The sequence below is a fragment of the Rattus norvegicus genome, chromosome 19, assembly GCF_036323735.1.
Source record: "Rattus norvegicus strain BN/NHsdMcwi chromosome 19, GRCr8, whole genome shotgun sequence".
In the NCBI taxonomy this organism is placed as follows: domain Eukaryota; kingdom Metazoa; phylum Chordata; class Mammalia; order Rodentia; family Muridae; genus Rattus; species Rattus norvegicus.
In genome coordinates, this window is record NC_086037.1 from 34,893,275 (window position 1) to 34,917,468 (window position 24,194).

The 24,194-nt window shown below is 43.9% G+C and overlaps 2 protein-coding genes across 17 annotated transcripts in view; one reads left to right on the forward strand and one right to left on the reverse strand.

Annotated features, from left to right (window-relative positions):
* Brd7 (bromodomain containing 7) overlaps positions 1 to 17,670 on the forward strand; it is a 28,707-nt gene extending 11,037 nt beyond the window's left edge. Inside the window, exons 6-17 of one of the 4 annotated variants that reach the window (NM_001401243.1) lie at positions 302 to 412; positions 4,855 to 5,039; positions 5,773 to 5,896; positions 6,565 to 6,640; positions 8,183 to 8,290; positions 8,786 to 8,921; positions 11,791 to 11,902; positions 13,897 to 13,953; positions 15,729 to 15,843; positions 16,050 to 16,193; positions 16,966 to 17,109; positions 17,441 to 17,670. In NM_001401243.1, the coding sequence (NP_001388172.1) occupies positions 302 to 412; positions 4,855 to 5,039; positions 5,773 to 5,896; positions 6,565 to 6,640; positions 8,183 to 8,290; positions 8,786 to 8,921; positions 11,791 to 11,902; positions 13,897 to 13,953; positions 15,729 to 15,843; positions 16,050 to 16,193; positions 16,966 to 17,109; positions 17,441 to 17,496 (1,368 nt within the window). In that variant the 3' untranslated portion in view covers positions 17,497 to 17,670. Of the gene's footprint in view, positions 1 to 301; positions 413 to 4,854; positions 5,040 to 5,772; positions 5,897 to 6,564; positions 6,641 to 8,182; positions 8,291 to 8,785; positions 8,922 to 11,790; positions 11,903 to 13,896; positions 13,954 to 15,728; positions 15,844 to 16,049; positions 16,194 to 16,965; positions 17,405 to 17,440 lie in introns of those variants that run through there. The other 3 variants (NM_001401242.1, XM_039097814.2, XM_039097812.2) reach the window with 3 other exon arrangements.
* Positions 17,671 to 19,879: 2,209 nt separating this feature from the next.
* Adcy7 (adenylate cyclase 7) overlaps positions 19,880 to 24,194 on the reverse strand; it is a 59,213-nt gene continuing 54,898 nt past the window's right edge. For 12 of the 13 annotated variants that reach the window (XM_017601393.3, XM_017601388.3, XM_063278323.1 and 9 more), the window contains 4 exons: positions 23,653 to 23,757; positions 23,330 to 23,444; positions 22,241 to 22,365; positions 19,880 to 22,055 (listed from right to left, as the gene is read on the reverse strand). In XM_017601393.3, coding sequence (XP_017456882.1) covers positions 21,909 to 22,055; positions 22,241 to 22,365; positions 23,330 to 23,444; positions 23,653 to 23,757 — 492 coding nt within the window. In that variant the 3' untranslated portion in view covers positions 19,880 to 21,908. The remainder of the gene's footprint in view (positions 22,056 to 22,240; positions 22,366 to 23,329; positions 23,445 to 23,652; positions 23,758 to 24,194) is intronic. The other variant, NM_053396.1, reaches the window with a different exon arrangement.

Consider the following 24,194-nt stretch of genomic DNA (forward strand, 5'->3'; position numbering starts at 1 on the left):
TGGAGACAGTTTCTCTGTGTACCGTTGGCTGTCCTGGAACTTACTCTGTAGACCAGGCTGGCCTAGAACTCACAGAGATCTGCCTGCCTCTGCCTCTGCCTCTGCCTCTGGAGTACTGAGATTAAAGGCATGTGAGACCACCGCTTGTATGTTATTTAATAAATGGTGATGGAAAAAGATGTCTTCTTTTGTTCTTCAGTTTATGGTTTTTTTCCAAATTTTTACAGGGCCTCTATGATTTTAGACAAAAAATAAAGCGTTTGTTTTTAATGCCTTTTTCCTCTTACTATTCCCTTTGTAGGATAACTTCAAGCTAATGTGTACTAATGCAATGATTTACAATAAGCCAGAGACCATTTATTATAAAGCTGCAAAGAAGCTGTTGCACTCAGGGATGAAAATTCTCAGTCAGGTAAAGAAACATTCAAAAAATAATGAATTCTATCAAACTGTGTTTGTTAAAGTTACGTGTTCCTTGCTGGCAAATCATATTAAAGTAGTGAGAAATTAGGAGAAATTTTATATCAAGAAAAACTAGGAAGATGCTCATATAGTCATTTACTTTTCAAGAGTTATATTATTACACTTCTTTATGTATTAGTATGTGTGTGTGCACATGTGCATACCTGCTTACCCGCCTGCTGCCCTATGAGTGTGGGAGTCCATTGTCTCCTGATATGTGGATCCCAAGGACTGGACTCAGGTTGTCGGCCTTGGTAAGTGCTTAACCTGCTGAGCCATCTCACAGCCTTCCTTTCTGTCTAAACCTTGTCTTAAAGAAAAGGTTTTGTGTAGCCAAGACTAGCTGTGAGTAAACCACTTAGCCAAGGATGATGATCCTCCTGCCTTCACTTCCTAAGGACTGAGGTTAGGCCACAGTTTTATTCAGTGCTACAACTCTAACCTGGGGCTTCAGGTATCTGGGGCAAACACCGACACCTGAGCTATATCCCCGGCCTCTCCTTGTAATTATTTCTGTATAGGCTCTTGACAGACTTATTCTGTTTGAGGTGACACAGCAGCCTGACTTTCAGAATAAAAGTGGGTGAAGTATGAGTTCTTTTAGGAGAAAAGTTCTGTTTCCCTTAGTGATGGAATCTAGGATCAGCCCTGCACTTCCTAGTGGCTCAGAGTAGTAAGAACAAAAACAACACAAAGGAGAAATTACAGTTTCTCAAAGCTGCTTCTACAAGAGCAGTTCCTTCCTTGAAGGCTGATAATTAATGCAAAATAAAGACTGTGGGCCACTGGATGGGAAGCAGAGGCAGGCAGATCTCTTGAGCTCAGAGCTAGTCTGGTGTGCACAGTGAGTTCTAGGACAGCTGAAGCCACACAGGTAATCCTTTTAGGTGAGCCATCATCCTGCTGCAGGAGAGCTTAAACTGTGCTACACATAAATTGAGGCAACAAAGTGTATGAGTCTACCCTTAAAAAGGGGGGGGACCTTAATCTTAGTCTCCACAGTAACATGTAGCGTGACTTTTCCAGTTCCAGATAGAAGTGAAAATAGGGAAGAGACTGGAACTATAGCCAGGTCAGGAGGATCATACAAAGAGGAAAGGAGCTCAGTGTGATGATCAGTGTAGGAGGAAGAATCAGATGAAAAGCGGAAGCTCAGACTTGGGGCAGTTAAAGGATGGCAACATTTGGCAGCAGTCGTATGTATTCACTTACGGTGTTTGAATCGCCTGTATTACATTTCTACAGTTGACAAAAATGTAGGTGTGCAGATGTCTGGGTGTCTGCAGGCTTGGCTCTGAGAAGTTCATTTGAATTGATTAACTCTGCAGTCCTAATATTTAGACAACATCAATTCCCACTCCCTTATCTTTAGCAAAATTTGTGAAGGAGAATGTAAAATGTTTGGTTTCTTATAGAAAGACTCCCAGAAGCTAGAATAAAACAGACCTGCTTGTTGTAAAAGTACATTGTGCAAATACAGTCTTCATTCACCCCATAATAAATACAAGATAGGGAGAGACAGTGTGGAGAGAGGAGAGAGTATGTGTTTTGTTATTTTTTTGTTTAGTGACAGGTGGCTGTCCTGGAACTTGGCAATATAAACTAGGATGACTTTGAACTCATAGAGATCCACCTGCCTCTGCCTCCTGGAATTAAAGGTGAGTGCCACCACACCCAGTGAGTAATGCATTTTCAAGGAAAAGTCTAGTGGTGTTTGTTAATTTTTTTTTCTTTTCTTTTAATCAGTTCTGATTTGCCACTATTTTCTGTAAATACTATAATCATTGTAACAAGTAAAACACTTCAATGTCTTGTAAAGTTTATTGGGAGCAGGGAGATCAACCTGTCCCCTTTCTCTTCTCTCCTTGCCTTGCTTTTTTAAGATGTCTTGGAGCTCTAACCCTTCTGTGTTCCAGCTCCCTTTGACTTCCACTCTAAATGGAGGGGATCCATATAACAGTGGTTTATAAATCTTTAAATTTAGATTTTGTGAGTTAATACTACTTAGTCTAGCAGTGTAGACTCCCAAAAGAGACTAGAGTCTACACTCCTTTCCATGAATGGTATCTTGTGAGTACTCATTGAAAAAATGGTAACAGTCATCACTTTTTCCATTACACCCAAATATTAATACTTAATACATGTGCTATTTTTATAAAGAAACACTTGATACCCAGACATGGGAATATAATTTCAACATTTGGGAGATGGAAGCAGGATGAGGAGTTTGAGGCCAGTGTGGGTACACAGTAAGGTACTTGTCTCTTAAAACAGCAACAGAAAGCAAAGGAAAAACCACCGTAAACACTTGAGGAGAATGATGGTGGCCTTGGAATCAGACCAGGAAAGTGTCTCTTCTGCTATTTAGAAGCTGGGTGACCTTTCCCAGCTCTTCTCCTGTGCATGGATGGGGTTGGTGCTGAACTTAAAGTTGTCTGGCACAGAGAAAAGCACTGTCAAGTGTTAGGACTCTTAGAAGGTGGCTTGAGGCCAAGATTTTGGAAAGGTTATTAAGCAGAATGCTTATGTAGAGACGTGGATTCAAAAAGAAGAAAATGCATTGCTTTCAAAGTAAAATACACCTTTTTTGTGATATTTCTAAATTTAGAAAATGTTTCTTGTTTATACCTTAGTATATGGTAAATAGGCACACTATTTACCATATCTCTAAATGTTTTTTATTATATGTGATGCTTTATAAAATTGTGGAATGGAAATTAAAAACTTACTGTGAAAATATTTTGGTCTAAGTCAATATAGCTGTTTATCAAGTACTAAGGATCCTCAGATGAATAGATATGACCTCAGTGATGTACAGAATGAATAGCCAAATCCACTGTTCAGACGTAGGAGTAAAATAGCAGTTTTAAAAGACATATTAAGTAGGGTTTTTCTGTTTTGATGATACTTTGAATTTGGCACTGATTCAGAAAAACTGTCAAATACTAGTACAAACTGACAAAGGCTTCCCAGAAGACAGTTTGGCAGTACAGATCCCTTTACCCTCCACCGCAGGAACTTTCCCTGAAGGAGTAAATAAGGCACAGAAAGAGGTTTATTGGTGATGTTTATTGAGAATCTGAGAGTCTAAATATCTGGTTGACTATAACATATTGTGATTATTAGAAAGCATCCGAAAGACTAAGGATATAGAGGGCAAATATGTATAACTTACTAATAATTTATTAAAATTTATTTACCAAATATTGAGTATGCACTCAGTTTGCTAAAAGTATACCACGCTCAGAAGAAAGAGTTGAAATGCTAACTTCGAGCACTGCTGCTCTCTGGAAGACAGGGAGCAGGTTTGTACTTGGCCCCCATCGTGTCATCATTGGTTTAGAGTCTGATTCATCACACCATAGTTTACAGTTACTTTAAAAGCCAATCAAGGGGCTGGAGACAGCTCAATTGGCTCAGTGTTTTGCAAAGCATGCACCAAGCCCTAGGTTCAGTCCCCAGTACTGCATAAGGCGGGAGGGTGGGGAAGGCAGGAGGATCTGCATCCTCTTCAGCTACACGAGTTTGGGGCTATCCTGAACTATAGGAGACCCTGTTTTACCCCAGTGAAAACAGCAGGTGTCATGCTCTAGGGTCTCTCTCATCAGCTATACCACTCATGCAGTGAGAAAAGGCCTGGGGGTTAAGCATTATTTCTCTGGCTTTGGGGAGTTGCTCATTTCTGGACTGTGTTGTTGCTATTAGACTCCTATTCGTTCTCAGTGTCTGTTATCCCACCAAAGCTTTCCATGCTGTTATGTGCAGAACTCAGAAGATTGTACTTCTGGTTTAGCTGATAGGAACCCTCAGAGTTAAAATGGCAGTGTAGTCTGTAGGAACAGATTTGCCCTCTTTAAAATATGCCCAGACACCTCAAACGCTTAACAAATGAAATTCTCACAGCACATTATTGCAGTGGAAAATCAAGCATATGCTTTATAAAACAGGAGCCAAGTTGGTTTCCCCCTCCTGCTAGCAAGAACATTATACACTATGAAAAAGAGTATGCTAGCAACTTTCCCCCCAGTGCCTGTTGTTTTCACACAGAAGATGTTGATCATTGGTGATTTCCCCATAGGATTCCAGAATATAAAGGTCCTTTACATGTTCCAAACTTTGAGTCCTCAGTCAGTCTTAGGCTTCAGAAGATAAGTCTGTGTGGTTTCTTAGTCCAAATCATACATGGTCCCCTGTTAACTCTTTCATGATACAGTATAGCTGCAACGCCTCCTCTTAGACTGGAGATTGTTGTCTGAATTAGATGGATTTTATCATCCTGGTTCCTTTGGTATACTTACCTTTGATTTTCTTCCCTCTTTAATATTGCAAACTCTCATGGCAGAGATGCATTGCAGTGACAATCATACATTAAATATTTTTAAATATTTTTAGGAGAGAATTCAGAGCCTGAAGCAGAGTATAGACTTCATGGCAGACTTGCAGAAAACTCGGAAGCAGAAAGACAGAGCAGATGCCTGTCAAGGTGGAGAGGACAGTGGCTGCTGGCAGAGAGAACGGGAGGACTCTGGAGATGCTGAAACACAGGCCTTCAAAAGCCCCACCAAGGACAATAAAAAGTAATGTGTTTTGGAATATGCGTTACTTTATTTTAAGCAAGACAGGAATCTCGATTCAAGGTTGAGTTGGAATACCTAGTCCCCATGAGTCAGTGCTGCCTTTCTTGATGTCAGAGTGCATTTTAGTACTCTAACACCCTCTCATCATATAGAGCACTATGCAGAATTGACCAAACACCTCCTAGATCAGTTCCGAATGTACATTATTAGTTTTAAGACAGCAGATTAGTGTCAGGGAGTTCGTTTTGATAGAACTACTGTATAGCTATAATATAAAGTGTTTTATATAACTTCATTCCATAAAGACTGAGGGGGTTGTAAGTAAATGGGTTGACACTGAGGCATGCACACATTTCCCACTGAAGGCCTCTGGCATGACTGGACACCAGTACACAATGGCTTGTGTTACCTACTCATACCACTGTTACCTGGCACCCATACCGAAGAGTTAGAATTAACAGTTTGGGTTTCTGCTCTCACAGTGCAAAGAAAGTTTAACTTCAAAATAGTATTTGAATTAAAATTTATTTTCATGATTGTACCCAGAAAAAAAAAATGTAAGACAAGTAACACTAGGACCCTTTGTGAGGTGGCTAGGGAGTGGTGCTTTATGGGTGACGGATTATAGGGCAAGTGTCTCTCTCCATTGAACTGCACTCATCTTTGGGATGAGTTAATGTTGTTCATCTTATTCAGCTGCTACTTTTTAACTTTGCATTAATGCGTGTGTCAGGAAAGACAAAGATGTGCTTGAAGACAAATGGAGAAGCAGCAACTCAGAAAGGGAGCATGAGCAGATTGAGCGCGTTGTCCAGGAGTCGGGGGGCAAGCTAACACGGCGGCTGGCAAACTGTCAGGTGAGGGACTTCCTTCCTTCAACCCACTAGCTGTGTCTCCCAAGCCAGGAGCTTTTTGACTGTTGTGTACTAACTGTATCTACTAGAGCTTTCCATCACTGCAGCCTCACAGAAGAGTGAGGAAAATATGACCGTCCTGTTCAATACTACTGGCTGCTTTTCTTCAAGGAGAGGGAACAACTTTTTTTTTTCTTTTAAGATAAAGGACCACTTATGAAGACCAGACTGACTTTCAAATCATTATCTTAATTGTCTCAGCCACTTATAATGCTGGAATTGCAAGTGTGCAAAATCATGCCTGACAGCAGACTTTAAACAACTTACTGGTCTTTGGAACTTATACTATGTTGACTGCATTGATTTTATAACCAAATAGATTTGTATATGGTACCCCTCCAACCCCCAGCAGTTTGTGAGTTTGTTGTAGTTTTGACAATTTTTTTTGGATTTTTTGTTTTATGGTTTGGGAGAACTAATGAGCCACACAGCTTTCAAAAGTAGATTTCCTCATCTTCTATTTCTCTGGCCCATCAGTATCTGGTAGATATAGCTATGAAAGTCGGTGTTCTGAATTAATGATGCTAGCCCGTGGCATTCATTTGATAGCTACTGTCTATGTATAAAAGATGTGTTAAACTTTATTCCCCCTGATACTTCTGTCATTTCAGTGTGAATTTGAAAGAAGAAAACCAGATGGAACAACAACACTGGGGCTTCTCCATCCTGTGGACCCCATTGTGGGAGGTAGGTCCACAGTTTAAGACTCTGTGAACCTGGTACTGTTTGCAAGGGACAGGGAAACAGGCATGTTAGTCAGACTTTGCTTTTGACAGAACAGCTCACAGGAAAAATGACGTAATATTACTTGGCTACACAGTTTAAGAGGATTCTTGACTCCATTGATTCTCATCTTCTGCCGAGTTAGAATATGTGGTTGGAGCATACAATAGCAGCTACTCTAGTGGGGAACAGGAGGGCAAGGACAAGATCTTCCCGAGGACCTGACCTACTTTCTCAACTTTCTAGACCTTCCTAGAGGAGATATGCGCAGCCTTTTAGTACACCCTTTTGAGCAGCACTTCTTGTCCAAACCATTAACACAAGGTTCAGGTTTTAAAGCAACCTGAATACTAATAAATCCAACTATTAACCACTAAGAATTCGTCTGGGTACTTTGTGTTTTGTGGTAACAACATAGGTTAATTTCTCTAATAAATAATGCATTTTCATGCTGTCATGAGAAGAACAGTAGGAAAGTAGAGATGGGGAATAGCAGAACACTACATTTAGGAAGCACTGTCCAGTAGTCATTGTTTGCTGTGGGCAAGTCACTGTCTTTGGAGCATAAACAAGACGTAGGAAAGAAGCAAATGAGACAAGTCCCTTTCCCTAGTCCTCTGTGTAAGGTCACAGGAAACAGCACAGAAAGAGATGTCTGCCGTGACTCAGTACCCCTTACATGTCTGTCTGCAGTCAGAGGACTAGCTTAGCCATAATTGTTTCTAAGGGAGGGTATAACTGCCTAACATGTGATAGGAAGGGAGGCCTTCCTTAAGAAGATGTTCAGGTTGATGTTAAAGGGTGGGGAGCAGCTAAAGGATTGGAGGAATAGCAGTGGTACCCTGATGAGAGGCCTTAAGCAAAGGAAGCGCTAGACACATTTGGAAATGGAAAGGGTGAGCCTGCACTCAGTGCCCAGACAGGCTCAGTTGATGGAGTGCCTACTGGATTGCCACGCCCAGTACCGCAGAAACTAGGCATGGGGCAAAGTCTCTAATCACAGTGTGTACAATATACAAGTAGAAAATCAGGAGTTGTAAGTTAGCCCTGGCTATACAGGAATTTCAAAGCCAACCTGGGCTACATGAGAGCCTAGCTCAAAGAGCCCCAGCCTTCTCAGTGTGGGGTCGTAGGTATACCCAGGCTGTGAGGCTATTCTTAATAAAAATTTTATCTTTAGAAGTGTAACATGATACTAATGCCACAAGGCAGTGCAGGATAGTGAAGAGGACCAGGTTTATGGCCTGAGCCACACCACAGTCCTTTCTGAGTTTAGATTTTCTTAGCTTAAAAATGGATAGAGCATCATGCATTAGTGGCTTACTCCTTTGATCCCAGCACTTGAGAGGCAGGGGCAGGGGCAGGGGCAGAGAGGCAGAGAGGCAGGGGCAGGGGCAGGGGCAGACGCATCTCTAAGTTTTGGGCCAGCCTGGTCTGCAGTGAGAGCCCAGGACAGCAGAGATTAAAGCCTCCGTCTCTGTGCTCAGGGTTTTCTTTCTGTCTCAGAACCAGGCTACTGCCCTGTGAGACTGGGGATGACAACTGGAAGACTGCAGTCTGGAGTGAACACCCTGCAGGGGTTCAAAGAGGATAAAAGGAACAGAGTGACCCCAGGTGAGGCCCCTACCTGTTGGAGGGAGTTGGGAAGAGAAGCAGTGTTGTTACTCGTTGTTTCGTTCACTGACTTTCTTGACGGTATTTCTACAATAGAAATGCATCACCAGCTTGGAGAGAAACTGGAAATTGGCTGTTAGTGTGCAAAGTTTCTTCTTCTCTGTAGTGGCTTTCACTCGTGTCAGTGCTCTTCTAGCAGGTGTCCCTCTGATCCAACCTCAGCATGGCCATTCAGACAGATCGGGAAAGGACAGAGATGCACACACTGTCACACTGTAGTCCACAGGTTGCCTAGGTCTGATGTGATATGTCATGGAGGACATCTGTGGGGTAAAGGCCAGTTAGTCCCCGTGTATGCTGAGGGATGACTACCTGTTGGGAGTGTTCTTAGATGTATGATACAGGTCAGTGAAGTTAGAAGGCATTGTCTTTTAATAAAACCAAAATGTCACTGACAATTTTAAACGATACTATAGTATTTCATTTTTTTGACAGTATTATACTTGAATTATGGACCCTACAGCTCTTATGCCCCACATTATGACTCTACATTTGCCAATATCAGCAAAGATGATTCTGACTTAATCTACTCAACATATGGGGAAGACTCTGACCTTCCAAACAATTTTAGGTAAGCCTCCAGGTAGTACCCTGAAGTATTAACATATAATGTGTGCTTTGTGTATACACTTAAAAGCTATCGAAATGATAAAATGTGTTCAGTAGTCTTTTAGAGAGAACATATCTTCTTGAAAATGGCCTCCGTAGTATTTTCTAATTGGATACCTTTCTTTGTAGATGTATTTATTTTATCATGTATATGAGTGTTTTGCCTGCATGCGTACATACCAGCCTGTTGCTGGAGTTCTGTTGCAGAATATCTGATCACACTGTGAACCCCAAGATTGTGTTTTTCACTGAAAAAAAGCTGTTTGTAGTTGTGCTGAGGCTCAGCTCTCAGCATATACCTTTAGTCCCTCTGGCTGGAATACCAGCCCGCCCTTAATACACATCCTCAGTCCCAAACATTGTGAAGATAAAGTGAGCTGGTAGAAGGAAGCAGCCACGTTTGAAAATTATGTTTAATTGTGAGACAGACAAACTGACAAATCAGAGAAAGATTTGACAGAAGAGAATACACCCAGCTCTCACAAGAAGAAAAGAAAGGGAAGCTACTTAAGAGAGCAGTGCAGGCAAGAAGAGGAAGAAGAAAGAAGTAGGAGGAGGCAGTCTTCCCAGGAGAGTGGAAGAAAGGACAGGATAGACGTGGGTGAAGGCAGAACAAACCAGAGAATGAGAAGGAGCCAGAAGATTCGAATAGATTACCATACAGTGAGGCTAAGCCAAGAGAGAGAGGCCAGATTGAATCAGTTAGTGTGTAGAGCAGGTGACCCAGAACAACTAAGTTGAATCAGCCAACCAGAGCTCAGAAAGAGCAAGAAAGGGCGAGCTTTCAGCAGTGAGTCTCAGAGGCTGAGGACATGCGAGGCCTGGTCTGATTGTATGGAGGCTTCTAAGACTAGGCCGAGGGTAGCAGACAGGAGGACAGAAGAGGGTATCAGATTCTCTGGTACTGGAGTCACAAACACTTGTCACCTGCATTGTGGGTAAACTCCAGGTTCTCAAGTGCTGTTAACTACTGAGCCAATTCTCCAATCTCAGAAATACCTTTTTTTTTTTTTTTTTTTGCAAGGGGAGGGGTGGTGGTAGTGGGGTTTGTTGTTGTTTGTTTGTTTGTTGTTGTTGTTGTTGTTGTTGTTGTTTTAAAAAAACAGTTTAACTGTAGCCTTGGCTACACACTCTAGAGACCAGGTTGACCTAAAACCCAGAGGTCTGGGTTTGCCTCTGCCTCTGGAGCGCTGGATTAAAGGCGTGCACCACACCTGACTACAGAAAACCCTTTAAAGGTGTTCCTGATACTCAAGTTTGGGAGCCTGCTCTGCTATAAGAAGTTGCATGTCAGTTATGTTTCAGTCTTGATTTCCTTAAGAACCCACAAAACATTTTTCCTAAGTCATGAAATGTAGAAAATGATGGCTTAATTTCTAAAGCGTCCCAGTACAGGACGCTACTTCCAGCCGCTCCTTGTACTTGTCTCAGGGGTCTGTATTCCTCTTCAGATGCTTTGTATCTGCTCAGTTTTCCAGGACTGTGGATAGGACATTGAGCCTGAGATTTCTCTTCTTTCATGCGTGCCTTCTTAACCATCACTGTGCTTGAGAGTTTTATCCAATAGATTAACCAGCCCCTGGTTTAGGATGGGGCACATTTAACTCTGACCTTAAATGTTAGTATGTTCTTGTGTTGTTTCCAGATGGTTCCCTAAGTTAGAGACTGGCTGTGGTTTCAGATTGAGGAGTTCTTATCCTTAGACTCTACAAAATGGGACACGTTCCTTCTAGATTATTCATCGAGGCAATCCACAAATCAGCAGTGTATGCCTCCATGTGCCAGACATTGTTCCAGACACTAAGAACTCCATAACAGAAGCATACCCTCCTCCTGTCAGATAGTGACAGAGCTTTGGAGCAAGACAAAGAGGGCCAGGAAGAGGTAACGCTGAGGTCAGGAAAGGGACAGGAGAGGGAATCAGCAGGGCTCTCTCTGAAAGAAAGGGCATCCTGGCTCAAGTAGCTAAGCAAGGGACCTGAATTGAGAGCCGGCCTGACCCAGCCAAGAGCATCAGAAAGAGCTGCGAGGAGCAGAACAGGTTGGAGGGAAAGCAGTGGTCACAGAGTCACTGAGAAGAGATTGCTGAGGACTTGGTGCACTCGGTGGGTGAGGAGCCGGTCCATGGCACACAGAGTAGTGACCCCGTCTGGTGTGTGATTCTGAAGTGACCACACTGGCAACTGTGTAAAACTTGAGTTATGAAGCCTGGGCTACTAGAGCAGGAACCAGGACATGAGTAGCAGACCAGGGAAGCAGCCACTGTGGTTAGTAGTTAGTAGGCTGCTGGCTTTTAACTGGAGGGTAAGAGAAGTTGAGATGAGATCAGGATTTTCAGTTTACTGAAAGGAGAATGATTTTAGAACAGCACTTGGGGAAAGTAGCTGACATTTAAGCTGTGATGCCTGTTTATGCAAGCAAGGGTATGATTTTGGAAGTTTTGATACATATGAAACCCTGAGGTGAATTAAGTTATTAAGGGGAACTGGCAAGAAGGCCCATTGCTGACATCCTTGCTTTCTTCAGAGGATCCTCAGGAACATTTCACTTTTGCTTCAGCGTGCGTGTGTGTGTGTGTGTGTGTGTGTGTGTGTGTGTGTGTGTGTGTGTGTGTGTGTGTATGTGTGTGTGTTTTGTGTGTGCGTGCATGTGTTCTTTCATGGTGATAAATAAGCACTGGTAAGTATGCAGGTGCAGTGTTGTTTCTGAACAGAACAGATTTGATAGTGTGGTCTGTAAACCCAGGGCATCTAATGGAAGAGTCGGCTGCAGTAGGGACAGACCATGAAGACGACTTCCACAGAAATGACTTTTCCAACTCTTTTTTCCAGCATCTCTGAGTTTTTGGCCACATGCCAAGATTACCCGTATGTTATGGCAGATAGTTTACTGGATGTTCTAACAAAAGGAGGACATTCCAGGAGCCTGCAGGACTTGGACATGGTAAGCACACTGCTCAAGAAACAGGCAGTTTATAAATGGCTTTGAAGTGCTAGACATTCGGTGTTATGAGACCAGGGATTAGCCAGTGTGACAGCTGAACTCCATTCCTTGGAATGGACAGCCTGCCGTGGGCGGAGAACAATGAAAGGAAAGAAAGAAGTCAGCTATCAGGATCCAAGAGAGCTAGAACATGGCCCTTCTCTACTAATTTTGGTAAGACTCAAAATTCTTGATCTGGAATGAGGCTGGCTGGCAGGATGGGGAATGTGCTTTCCTTTTGTGCATGAGAGCAGCACACTGGGAGGCTCAGAGAGATACACCTCCCCTGTTGCGTCTTCTATCAGTACTTGTGAACTTTCTGTCTAGTTCAGGACCATTTATAATCTGGAATCATTCAGATGAAGCTAGAACCAAAAACATTTCTCGCTGATGTAGAGAAATTCTGGTGTCTAGAATGTTCTGTGACCAAATTAAAGGAGTCTTGGAAGTCATTTTTTTTTAACTTTTAGAATTTTTTAATGTATATGAATGCATTTTGCGTGCCTGCCTACCACACACACACTCCTGTTGGCTCCCCTGGAACTGCAGTTATAGGTGGTTGTGAGCTGTGTGTGAAGGCCTGTGTGTGATCAGACCTAGGGCCTCTGCAGGAGTGAGTGAGTGCTCTTAGGCAGCCCTGGAATCATAACTCTCTGTGGTGGCCATCACCCAATGCCTTATCCCCGTCTAACTGCACAGCTGGTGATGGTTCCTTGGGTGACTTAGCAAGCTGAGTCAGTGGCTTCTGACTCCAAATCCTACCACATGAACCACTTAGTGACCTAAAAGATACTAACTTTTTCATCTTTCCACTCAGCTAATTAGAATTAATAGTTAACTAAAGTTAAATTGCTTTGATTTGGTGACTATAGTAATCTATTTAAAATATGGTCTTTCTGTCCTTTGAACTAGCAGTTTCTCTTCGCAAACTTTGTCGTACAAAGTAAGACAAGTGTTACACATATAAAACTGTATGGCTTAAAATTTTTAGAAATTGGAAATGGTCTAAGTCAGAGTATAAACCTTCAAAAAAGAGATAACACTTTAATTGATGTCCATGATACTTCTTCTCCCTCCTGAGCCCCCACAGGATTTCTCTGTGTAACAGTCCTGAAACTCACTTTAGAGACCAGATTGGCCTCAAATTCACAGAGATTTGCCTGGTTCTGGCTCCCGAGTGCTGGGATTAAAGGTGTGCTTTACCACCACCTGGATAGATGTATTTCTTTTTATGTGCATAAAATCATGGGGGATCATCTACATTTTATGGCGTGTGTTATTTTATGGTAAGCCTCTACTGTGAAAAAAATTGCTTCTTTAAGTTACTTCCTACCCTTGTCAAAGGTGCAATGTGTTCAAGACTTTATATATTTAGGCATTTATATACTATTTACCAAATATCTTAAATATATAACAGTATTCTTTTAAAAATAATTTTTTTGGAGCTCAGATCTGTTTAGCCCAAGCTAACCTCAAACTCATGATACTTCTGCCTGAGCCTCCAATTGCTCGTTTATAGGCAGGGACCACTACAGTTGGCTGTGCATAATCAGGCACGGATCTTGGCATTGCCAGCAACTGACAAAAACTGAGAATCCTAATAATCATATTACTTAATTTTGGTTTAAAAATACATTTGGGGGCTGGAGAGATGGCTCAGCAGTTGAGCACTGGCTGCTCTTCCAGAAGACCTGGGTTCAAATCCCAGCAGCCACATGGAAGTTTACAACTGTCTGTAACTACAGTTCCAAGTGATTCCATACTTCACCCCCTGACATGCATGCAAGCAAAACACCAGTGCACCTAAAGTTAAAATAAATAAGTCATTTAAAATACTATGTCCTTATTTCCCACATACTTGGGGATGCTTTTCTCTTGCCACAAAGGTAAGTTTTCTATTTACCTTGATATATGCATATACTGTTCACATTATATGTTTTCCTTTGTCCATGCAGCCGTCACCTGAAGATGAAGGCCAGACCAGAGCACTGGATGTTGCCAAAGAAGCAGAGGTATTTACAGTTTATCCTTTAAATGGACAATAAGTTTAAGAGACCTGCATGGCTGGGCAGTGCTACTTGGTGTTGGTGAGATGAAATGGCTCAGCAGGTGGAGCTTGTCACACAAGCCTGGGGACAGCTCAGTCCTGGAGCCTATAGGTCTCAGCTAGGGTCTCCATGTCTGTGAGCAGACACCCTGGTTTGCTGGTTTGTTTACAGGAGGGTTGGTTGGCGTGGTTTGCTTTAGTTTTTTCCAGACAGGGTTTCCTGTTCCTGGCTGTCCTGGAACTCACTCTGTAGACCAGGCTGGCCTAAAAATCAGAGAGATCCATCTGCCTCTGCCTTCCTGACTGTTGTTTTGTTTGTTTAAGAAAAAGGCTGTGGCACTTGTCTTAAGCAAAAAGTAACTTAGCCTATCAACATAAGGAAGAGAGTCTGAATTGGGGAAATCAGCCAGAAGAAAAGGTTCCTCAGCACTACAAAAGAGAGACGCAATAAAACAGTTGGCAAGACCTGGTGGGTGATTAGTAGCTCACGTAATAAGTGCAGGGAAAGGGACGTACTTCCGAGAGAAGAGACCCAGAGAGTTTCCGTCTTGGCAAGTGTTTGGGGGACTTTACTGAGATGTGGGCCTTGAAGTCCAAAGTCTCAGTGTGAATCTGACAGGTGTGATACAAAATTAACTTTATTTCAGCCATACAAGTGAGATTCTCCAGGGATAGCATGGAAAACGTTGAAGGATAGAACCTTGAAAAAGTCCAGAGTTGAATAACATCTGAAAGGATGACTAGCAGAGATGGGATGGGTTCAGCAAGCTTGGAAGCTACAGATTAGCCCAGTGAGGCCCTGGGAAGCGTCAATCATAACCTTGATGAGAGCAGTCTCAGTAAGTGTAAGGCAAAGGGCAGACCTTGGCGAGCTTCAAGACTTGAGGACACTAGGCTGTGTAGGGATGGTTAAGATAGAACAGATTTAAACAAAGCCTTACCTGAGAGAAGGGAAACTTGTGATATGAGGCCCAAATAAAGTAGGTGGTACTGAGGTAGACGAACCGTCTTCAGGAAAGGAGAATCCAAACAAGAGCTATGTTTAGTGAAAGAACAGGAAAGGAAATCGGGTAGGGAAGACTGTTGGGTAGAGTTGTAGGGGGTTCAGCTTCAACGGTAAGTTACGAGTCTACACTTCTGCACCTCATGCTCTCCAGCCATGTGAAGCAGTGAGGCCGTGTCAGGACCCAAGGAGAGAAGAGCCACCAACTTTTGGTTGCTTGTTAATTGGGTGATGCATTCCTTAAAAGTCGTGTTGAAGCTATGGAAATTCTGAGTCCTATGGTTCCAGAAATAAAACTCTTAAGACTTTGTTCTCTTGGGCAGTACTGAAGACCAAGCTTTGGGGCTTGAAGAAGGCCAGGGAGCTGCTAGTGCAGGCGGCAAGTGCAGGCTGGGCTGCAACGTTTACCTCTGAAGCAGGCATGGCCATGGTCACCAAAATCAAGTAACAGTTTAGACACTGACAGGCTCTTAGTACTTCATCTTCAGGATGGTTGGCATCTGAATCAAGTGATGCAGATGGCTGCTGTGTCATTACAGAGAAGTGTGGACTTACGGGTGCTTTTTTGGCCAAGATTTGAGAGCAGCATTTTAAAAGAGTTCTTGGAAGACATAAGCAAAATTATGGCTGTAAGGTAACTAGGTGGATGACTTTGCTTGTAAGCACAAGCCATCGTACTGATTTTTACTTGGCACTGTCATGGTTTAGCAAACTCAAATAACTTTTCCCTATTGAAGCAGGTTGCGCACATAGAGCCAGCGGGGCGTTTGGAGTCCAGCGGTCAGGACAGGCTCACAGCACTGCAAGCAGTGACGAACTTCGGTGCTCCGGCTGAAGTCTTCGACTCGGAAGGTGAGTGTCTGGGACCACAGGTTGCTGGAATCTGTCCACAGCAGGCAGGTAGACTTGCTGCCATGTTAACACTAATTAACCTAACGCTTGTGGCCGACCTGGTTCAGAGGACAGTAACACATAGCTGTGCCGTTGGCCTCGACTGGAGTAGAAGCTCAAACACAGGCTGCCTTGGTTTTCTTCAGTGTCTTTTTCTTACCACACAGAGGCTGAGGTGTTCCAGAGGAAGCTTGATGAAACGACAAGATTGCTCAGGGAGCTCCAGGAGGCACAGAACGAGCGGCTGAGCACTAGGCCTCCTCCCAATATGATCTGTCTCTTGGGTCCTTCTTACAGAGAAATGTACCTTGGTATGCTTGTCCCAGTGATGGGAGGTGGAGCAGGGCTGGGTGCATGGAAGAAAGACTTCAGGAAGTAGCAGCACTGTTAAGTAAGGGTAGTGAATACCACACCACGAATATAGTTTTTCTGCATTTATACATTTTCAGTTCTTTAGGATTTTTCTTGTTTTAATTATCAAGGGCTAGGTAGATGGTTCAGTAAGTAAAGTGTTTGCCATGAACATATAAGAGCCTGAGTTCAGATCCCCGTGTGTGAAAGCACCGTGGCATGCATCTCTAACCTCAGTGAGAGGGTAGGAATGGCAGATCCCTGGAGCCCACGGCCCAGGCAGGCTAAGTCAGTGGGCGACCCTGCCTCACAAAATAAGGTGGAAACTAACCAAGAAGATAACTCACATTGACTTTTAGCGTCTATATGCATATGCAAGTGCATGTGCTCATAAATATACCACAGATGCACCACATACATGCACACATCTAGGTGTCATACAGCCCTTATGGGGCTGAGGCAGGAGGAGTGCTGTGAATTCACAGCCATTCAGAGCTAAGTAGCAAGACTCTTTAAGAGAAAAATATTGCTGGATGGTGGTAGCACACCTTTGATCCCCACGCTTCAGGAGCAGAGGCGGAGGCAGGTAGATCTCCGAGTTCAATGACAGCCAGGGTTACACCTGTCTTGAAAAAACCCTGTCTTGAAAAAAACCAAAAGGAAGAAAAGGGGGAAAAAAATGACTACAGGAACCACTTCAGTACCTTGAGCTTTTCCCCCTGTTTCTCATAGCTGAACAAGTGACCAATAACCTTAAAGAACTCACACAGCAAGTGACTCCCGGCGATGTTGTAAGCATACACGGAGTCCGAAAAGCAATGGGGATTTCTGTTCCTTCCCCCATCATGGGACACAGCCTCGTAGATTTGACAGAAGGTAGGTGCCCTATTTCTGTGGGTGAGAGACTTGCGAATAAAAGGGAAATCAACCCTTTTCCTTAAGATAACATTGAGAACTCTTGTCTGGTTTGATTTGTTTTAATTTTTGAGATTAGTATACAAAGTAATGAGTTTTATCTTGGCATCTTTTAGTTTTCTTTCCATCTTGTTTAAAGAATGAATTGATTTAATACATTTGTCAAAGCTGCCGTGATGACTTAATGCAAGGCTTCTCCTTAGCTGTGAATGTGGCATGGAGGGCTGGCACAGTGGTTCTCCTGGATGCCAGCACAGTGGGACAAATGCTGTGTGCTGTCTTCTTCCTTCAGAGTGCGAAGACCCTAAGGAGACCAGTACTGCCGAGAGTGGGCCCGCCGCGAGCTGAACTCGCCTGCTATTTGATATATTATGTACATATTTTTCATTCCGAACTTGGAGGTGCTTTCAGAAGATAGTAACTATTTGTAAATTGTGTTTTAATTAAGCTTTGGAACAGTTCCTTTTAATGTTCCAAAGATTGGACTTGTATTAGGAAATAAAGCTGAACCTGGGACTGTGAGGCTTGCTGGTGTGTCAGCTGAATTGCCCTTTGCCTGGCTCTGACTTGGTTCTGAGGGTGGACACCGAGGACACACAGCAGCCTTTTTCATGATCATTTTTCAAAGGAACAGGTCCTCAAAACAAATTGATCCCCCATTTTTCATACTTACCACTCTCATTAGAGCAGTTATACGCAGCTATTGTCAGATCTGCCTAACCAGAGCTCATCTGAATGACATTCAGAAAGTAACCTTACGAGATACCATCCTGATAGCCTTTCAGGCTGCCGCTAATGATGGCCTGCCCTCTTACTATCTTGTTGTTGGCTGTGTTGTGTACATATGAGTGCATGTGTGTGGCCCCTGCCTTTGGTTTTTTGTTTGTTTTTTGAGGCAGAGTTTCTCTGTGTAGCCCTGGGTGTCCTGAAACGAGCTCTGTAGACCAGGCTGGCCTCAAACTAAGAGATCTGCCTGCCTCTGCTTCCTGAATCCTAGGATTAAAGGTGTGGGCCGCCTAGATCAGGACAACTTTTAGGAACTGGTTTTCTTTTCCCATTGTGGATTCCATGGATTGAACTCCGGACATCAGACTTCTTAGAAAATGCTTTTTTTATTCACTAAACCATCTCACTGGCTGAGAACCCGGCTTTTAAACACAGTTCTGTCCACTGAGACTTTATAGCACCACACGTGAGAGTAAACACACTGCAGATAATGTTAAAGTTTCCCAGTATGGTTGCCCTCTCTGTTCCTGATGGGAACGGTGTCCTCATTCATGGTTATTAGCTGCTGGGTCTGCTAGGAGGTTGATGGTGATAAAATGTCTAGTATGTTTTCCTTCTTTCTGTTTTTTCAAATCACTTGGAGCAAAGCAAAAGGACAAACCAGATAAGCTGAGCCAAGTCACCCTAGACACGTCAGAGTCTGGAGTTGAGCGTAGTGCTTGCTCCTGCTCAGTGTTTCAAAGGCCATCGGTGTTTCATCTGTGCTCCTGAATCATTTCCCTTTTCTAAAGTGCACAGGTCAAGTGACCAAGCACATTAGGTAGGAGACCGGCAGATGTGTCCCTTTATATCGCACAGTGAGTGAGTTTTCTTAGATATAACTTGATTACAAAGCAAGCTCGGTGTGGTGGCTCTTGTTTGTAATCCCAGTGGCTGAGACAGAAGCATTGCCAGGAATTTGAGTCCAGCTGGGCTATATTATAAGACCCTGCCTCAAGAAATAAAAATGAGCAGGATGGGCGAGCTGGAGAGCTAGCCCAGCAGTTAGGCGCACATACTGCCCTTATAGAGGACTGGAGTTGAGTTCCCTGCACCCACACTGCTCAAAACCACCTATAAGGTCCAATTCAGGGAACCTCATACCTCTGGTCTCCTCCGCAAGCCACGTGCACACAGTGATTTTAAAATAAATATTTCAGTGTACATAGAACTTATTTAGTGAATAGATGTATCACCCTTTTACAGTGCCTGTCTGCAAAACATCTAGACAGAAAGATATAACCTATTTTCTTGAGTTGAAATTAATATTAAGCAAGAACAAGGATAGTAAAGAAAAGTTGTTTCAGGAAATTACAGGGTAATCCTTTTGTAGACAGGTAGCCTAATAAAATAAATTCATTCAAGTGTGTTCATATCAGGTCTTTTTAAACTTTTTTTTTAAGGTCTTTTTAGATTCTGATTTTAGTCTGCCGATTAGAGGCTAAGGGGTGTAGGTCTGTTGATAGAGTGCTTGGCCAGAGTTCGTGACGCCTGGAGTCTCATCCTCTGCACCATACACACTGCTCTGTGTCTGAAGCGCTTGTGCAAGCCTGAGAGTCTGAGTTTGGATCACCAGAAGCCCAGTACAAAGCTGGATACAGTAACATACATGTCTCTGATCTCTGCACCCCTACAGGAAGGTGGGAGGTAGAGACCAGAGAATCTCTGGAAGTTCATAGGGCAGCTATGAAGCTCTCAGAAGCAAGAAACCCTGTCTCAAAGTAGAAGGCGAGTGAGGACTGACACCCAAGGTTGTCCTCTGATCTCTTCCGTGCAGGCCTGCACTCACATCAACACGCACTCACATGGACTGGCTGGAATGACACATGTCTGCAGTCCTAGCACTTAGGAATGGAGACAGGAAGATTGGGAGTTGAAGATTACATGAGACCCTGTTCAGACATTTAACCCATTCTTCACCAGTAGATTGACTTAACACCGTCCGTTCCTCAAGTCCCAGAAACACTTTGCTTCAGGTTTTTAATTGTTGGTTGAACTATAAAAAGGAACCAGGCACTGATTTATGAAAATGAAACAACACTGAGGCAAATGTTACCAATCTATAAATATTAAACATACAGAACAAACCATAGTTATTTGCTTGTACCCACTTAGCATTGACCTGTTATCCATGAAGTACACAGTAATAATCATTTTTGTCAGGAAGTGTTTTTAAGTCAGAAGACTTGGGGTATTACTGTCTGTAGTCAGTGAGGGCCGCCTCAGTGGAGATCCTGAAACGAATCCTTGACCCACAGAAGAATTTTTTTTTTTAAAGTTCCTATGATAAAACAAGACACCTGTGAAGAAATTACTTGGAAAGTAAAAACCAAGTATGTGTGCATAAGTCCCAAGTGATTTTTTTTGTCAGTTACACTCTTATGACCTGAACAATAACTTAAATACTCCTAGCACAGTGCTTCAGTTGAAAGTAAAGAACAGTGTGCGAATGGTAGCCAGTTACTTTTAAACTCAAGCTAGGATTTCTGTTGCTGGAGGGAAAAGTAACTTGGCTGTTGGAAGAGTAGAAATGTGTCAGCCTTGGGGAGGCTCATTCCTGCTGTCTGAACTGCATTGCGGGGCGTCACCAGGAACTTCACAAACTCCCCAGGGATGCCTTGCTGGGAAGCCCTGACCACTACTAGATTCCTTTGTGCAAACTAAAATCAGCCCTCCTTTCCCTCTCTCCCTTCTACACCCGACTACTTAGCCTAAAGTCACAGATAAACCTGGCTGGCTGGCTCCCTGTGTGCAGCGCCTGTGTCATCTGTAGGTGCTGGGGTTCCGAGGTGTCTCCTCCCTAGGATACCAGGATGTAGTGATGCTCTGTGGTAGTGAAGTCATTTCCTAATGGGTGTTTGGTCATCTCTCACTTGGACCAGTCTGGAGCTAAAGCACAGTAAGACACTGTCTCACAAAGCTGGTGTTTGCCTTGACTCATTTACATAAGAACTACTTGGCATTTGTTGAGGGGCTCAGTTCCCAGGCCAGGGTCCTGAACACGTGTTCCTGCCAAGTAGATTGTACTTGGGGCTCTGCAGTCAGCTCAGAAGACTGGAGAAAAGGAAAGGGGTACACAAGCTTTCCAAACTCTGTCTACACAGGCTTTCCCACCAAAAAAAAAGCTGGAGATGGTAGTGCACATCTGTAATTGAAGCACTCTAGAGACTGAAACAGGTTAAAAATTTAAGACCAACCTAGGCTGACCCTCTCTTCAAAATAAAGTGCAGACTGAAGAACCGAAACATCATATACCTCATTTCTAGACTCTGAACTTCCTGAACCTCGTCCCAAAAGACTTGCATCAAAAAAAAAAAAAATGCTTGATTGCAAATTTGAAGCTTTGCTGCTGCTTATGTCTTGCTAAGAGCCCCATTCCTTAGAACTCTGTCCCTGCAGCCAAGCTGGTCCTGTAAGCTGACACTGAACAGCAGTCCTATGTATGGGTAGTCCATGGTCAACAAGAGAAAATACACTAGAAATGAGATCTTTGTCTAGCATCTAAGAGTCAGTATGAAGATGAAACTCCCATTTACAACGTCCACTTCAAACATAAGCCAGAGATGGTAAAAGTGACAAGTGTCGATCAGACGTTTTCTCTGAGATTACCCACCGATACGCAGTTTTGAACTCCATTTGCCAGAACGCCTAATTGAGAGACTAGCATCCCTTGGTAGGTTTGATGGGAGGAGGAAGGGGGGGCATCAGCCCATGCTAGACAGCCTGGCTGAGCCTCCTGTAGCCAGTAGAGGTTTTCCTCCCCAGGTATGCTGTTCACTGGCCACCAAGATACATGTCCTAAAGTCTCTTCCTCAGCACCCTGGAAAGGAACCCAGCCTAAAGTAGCTGAAGCACAGAGCCTCTGTGTACCGCACAGTAGCTGCTTCAAAAAATCTGATGTACAGTCAGCCATCCTGTAGTGCAGGTCCAAAGAAGCCACAGCCATCTGCAGCAGGCAGGGCTCCCTCAGGGAAGGAGACAAACCACCAGACACCTCAGTTTAGCCCCAGCCCTTGAAACTTGGCAGTGTCTGTACAAACAAAGTAAGTCCGCAGCTCCCCTTTGCCTTTGACGTTGATGAGCCCACGGCACTCACAAGAATATCCCAGTCCCTGGAGGATGGTGCACGTCTCCTCGGTAACCTAAAATGAAAAAGAGCCCTGTCTTCAGAGAGGAAAGGGATGGCTAACAAGCAGTGTGTCTGTTGTCTATTCCTGACAATGGTGGCCAGAGGCACACAGCCAAGGACAGAAGGGCCAGGTCCCAGAGCAGGATATCTCCTGTGGGAATGTCTTTCCCCGAGTCAGTCCTTCCCAGTGGACTTTACCTGGATCTTCCCAAGCTCTCCGGTGCTCTCCATGCGGCTGGCAACATTGACTGTGTTTCCCCAGATGTCATACTGAGGCTTGCGTGCGCCAATCACTCCAGCAATCACAGGGCCGTGGTTTATGCCTTAGGATGGTTTACAGTTAGATGTTTATAGTGATATTGAGGGAGCCCATAGAAAGGGGTAGTAGCACTGGCGGGGGGGGTGGTGTACAAGTTCTTTTGGAACTGTTTTCTCCAAGGTGTGAAAGGCCCCATCTGTTGCTTGTCCATACTCCAGACTCATTAATTCTTACCTACTATCTGCTAATTTCCCCTGTTTAACAAAAATAAATAGGCTTTAAGTGCCTATCCTTAAAGCTAACTCTGGCTAGTTAGAGTTAATACATTTTATTCTCTGTATTTTAAGATCATTTGCAGCCTGATTTTGTCTCTACATTTATATAGTGACATATTATTAAAAATTATAAAGGTAAGGATTAGTGGCTAGCAAGATGGTACACCCAGTAAAGATGCCACCAAGTCTGATGACCTGAGTTGAATTCTCAGAACCCACAAGGCGGAATGAGAACCAACTCCTGTAAGTTGTTCTCTGGCCCCCACGTGTGCACTGTGTGTGTCACAACAAACAAATGTAATTTTAAATTGTCGAATAAAAAGGGGTTGAGGGGGTAGCTCAGTTTGTCACACAAACAATAGGACCTGAGTTGGGTCCCCAGCACCCCATGTAAAAAGTGTGGTGACGTCCACCTGTGACCCTGGCATTGGGGGTGTGGATGCAGCCCAATTTGCTCCCTGGCCCACCAGCCTAACCTCATTAGCAAGCCCCAAGTTCCAGAGACACGGTCAAGAAATAAGGTAGTCAGCTCCTGAGGCTGCCCTCTGGCCTTCATACACACACACACACACACACACACACACACACACACACACACACACACACACACAAACCAAGGGAACTACATGAGATATGCAAGGGAGATTAGCGTTAACAGTAACATCAGAAGGTCTGCTGAAACCTCAGGACAGCAGGAGGGCCGGGATACCCTCAGACCAAGAGCAAGGCTGAGCGTCCCTTTGTAGCCCTCACCAACTCGGAGGCGGAAGGAGTTGAAGGAGTGCCTGTTGATTCCATCCAGCTTGCTCATCAGGGCCATGCTAAACTCCACCAAGACACCAATGTGCACATGCTTCCGCTCCAGGTCCTGCAGGAAATGGATTACATAACCAGTGCACTGCACGCGGCCTTGACTGAAGGCATGCACACAACCATGGGGAAGGGGTTCCTGTCCCCACCAGGGGTCTCCAAGCTATGCCACAAAAGGCCTCTGCCCCCGACACAGAACCTGTAGAAGGTGAGAAGACTGGGAATGGCCTGCATATAGTATTCCCTTTGACGTGAGCCTGCCATACCTGGTTCTCATGTCCTGAGGGGACACTGAGCCCTGCAGCAGCCATGTAGGTGCTGCCAATGGTCTTGATCTTCTCCACACCACTGAACTTGGGCTTCAGCAGCAGCTGCAAAACCAACAGAAGCTGCAGCATCCCTGGAGCTGAGGAGAGGAAGAGGGGCCTCCCCCACCCTGGTCCACAATGCAGACACACAGCACACATCTTGTCCATGTGACTTCAAGACTACAGGCAAGAGCATGGCTCCCACTGTCTTCTCATCCCTTCCCGTCTCTGTAGTCTCACCCTTTTCAGAGCCACCTACCCAGTCTCTTTTACTTAGAGGGGGGTTAGTGTCCCCCATAAAGTTCAACCCACGCCAACTTCCTGGAATGGTTGACAGCATGAGCCTTAGTCAAAATTACTCTGAAATCTACCTGTTAGCACCTGCCCAGTAGAGACCTAATGAACATTTGCTTACTCAACAAGTTTGTCTCTTGGTATTTAATGGAATACAGCCCCAGCTGGTCGGCCTCATGTTTTGTTTAGCTGCTGTTTTCTCTGAC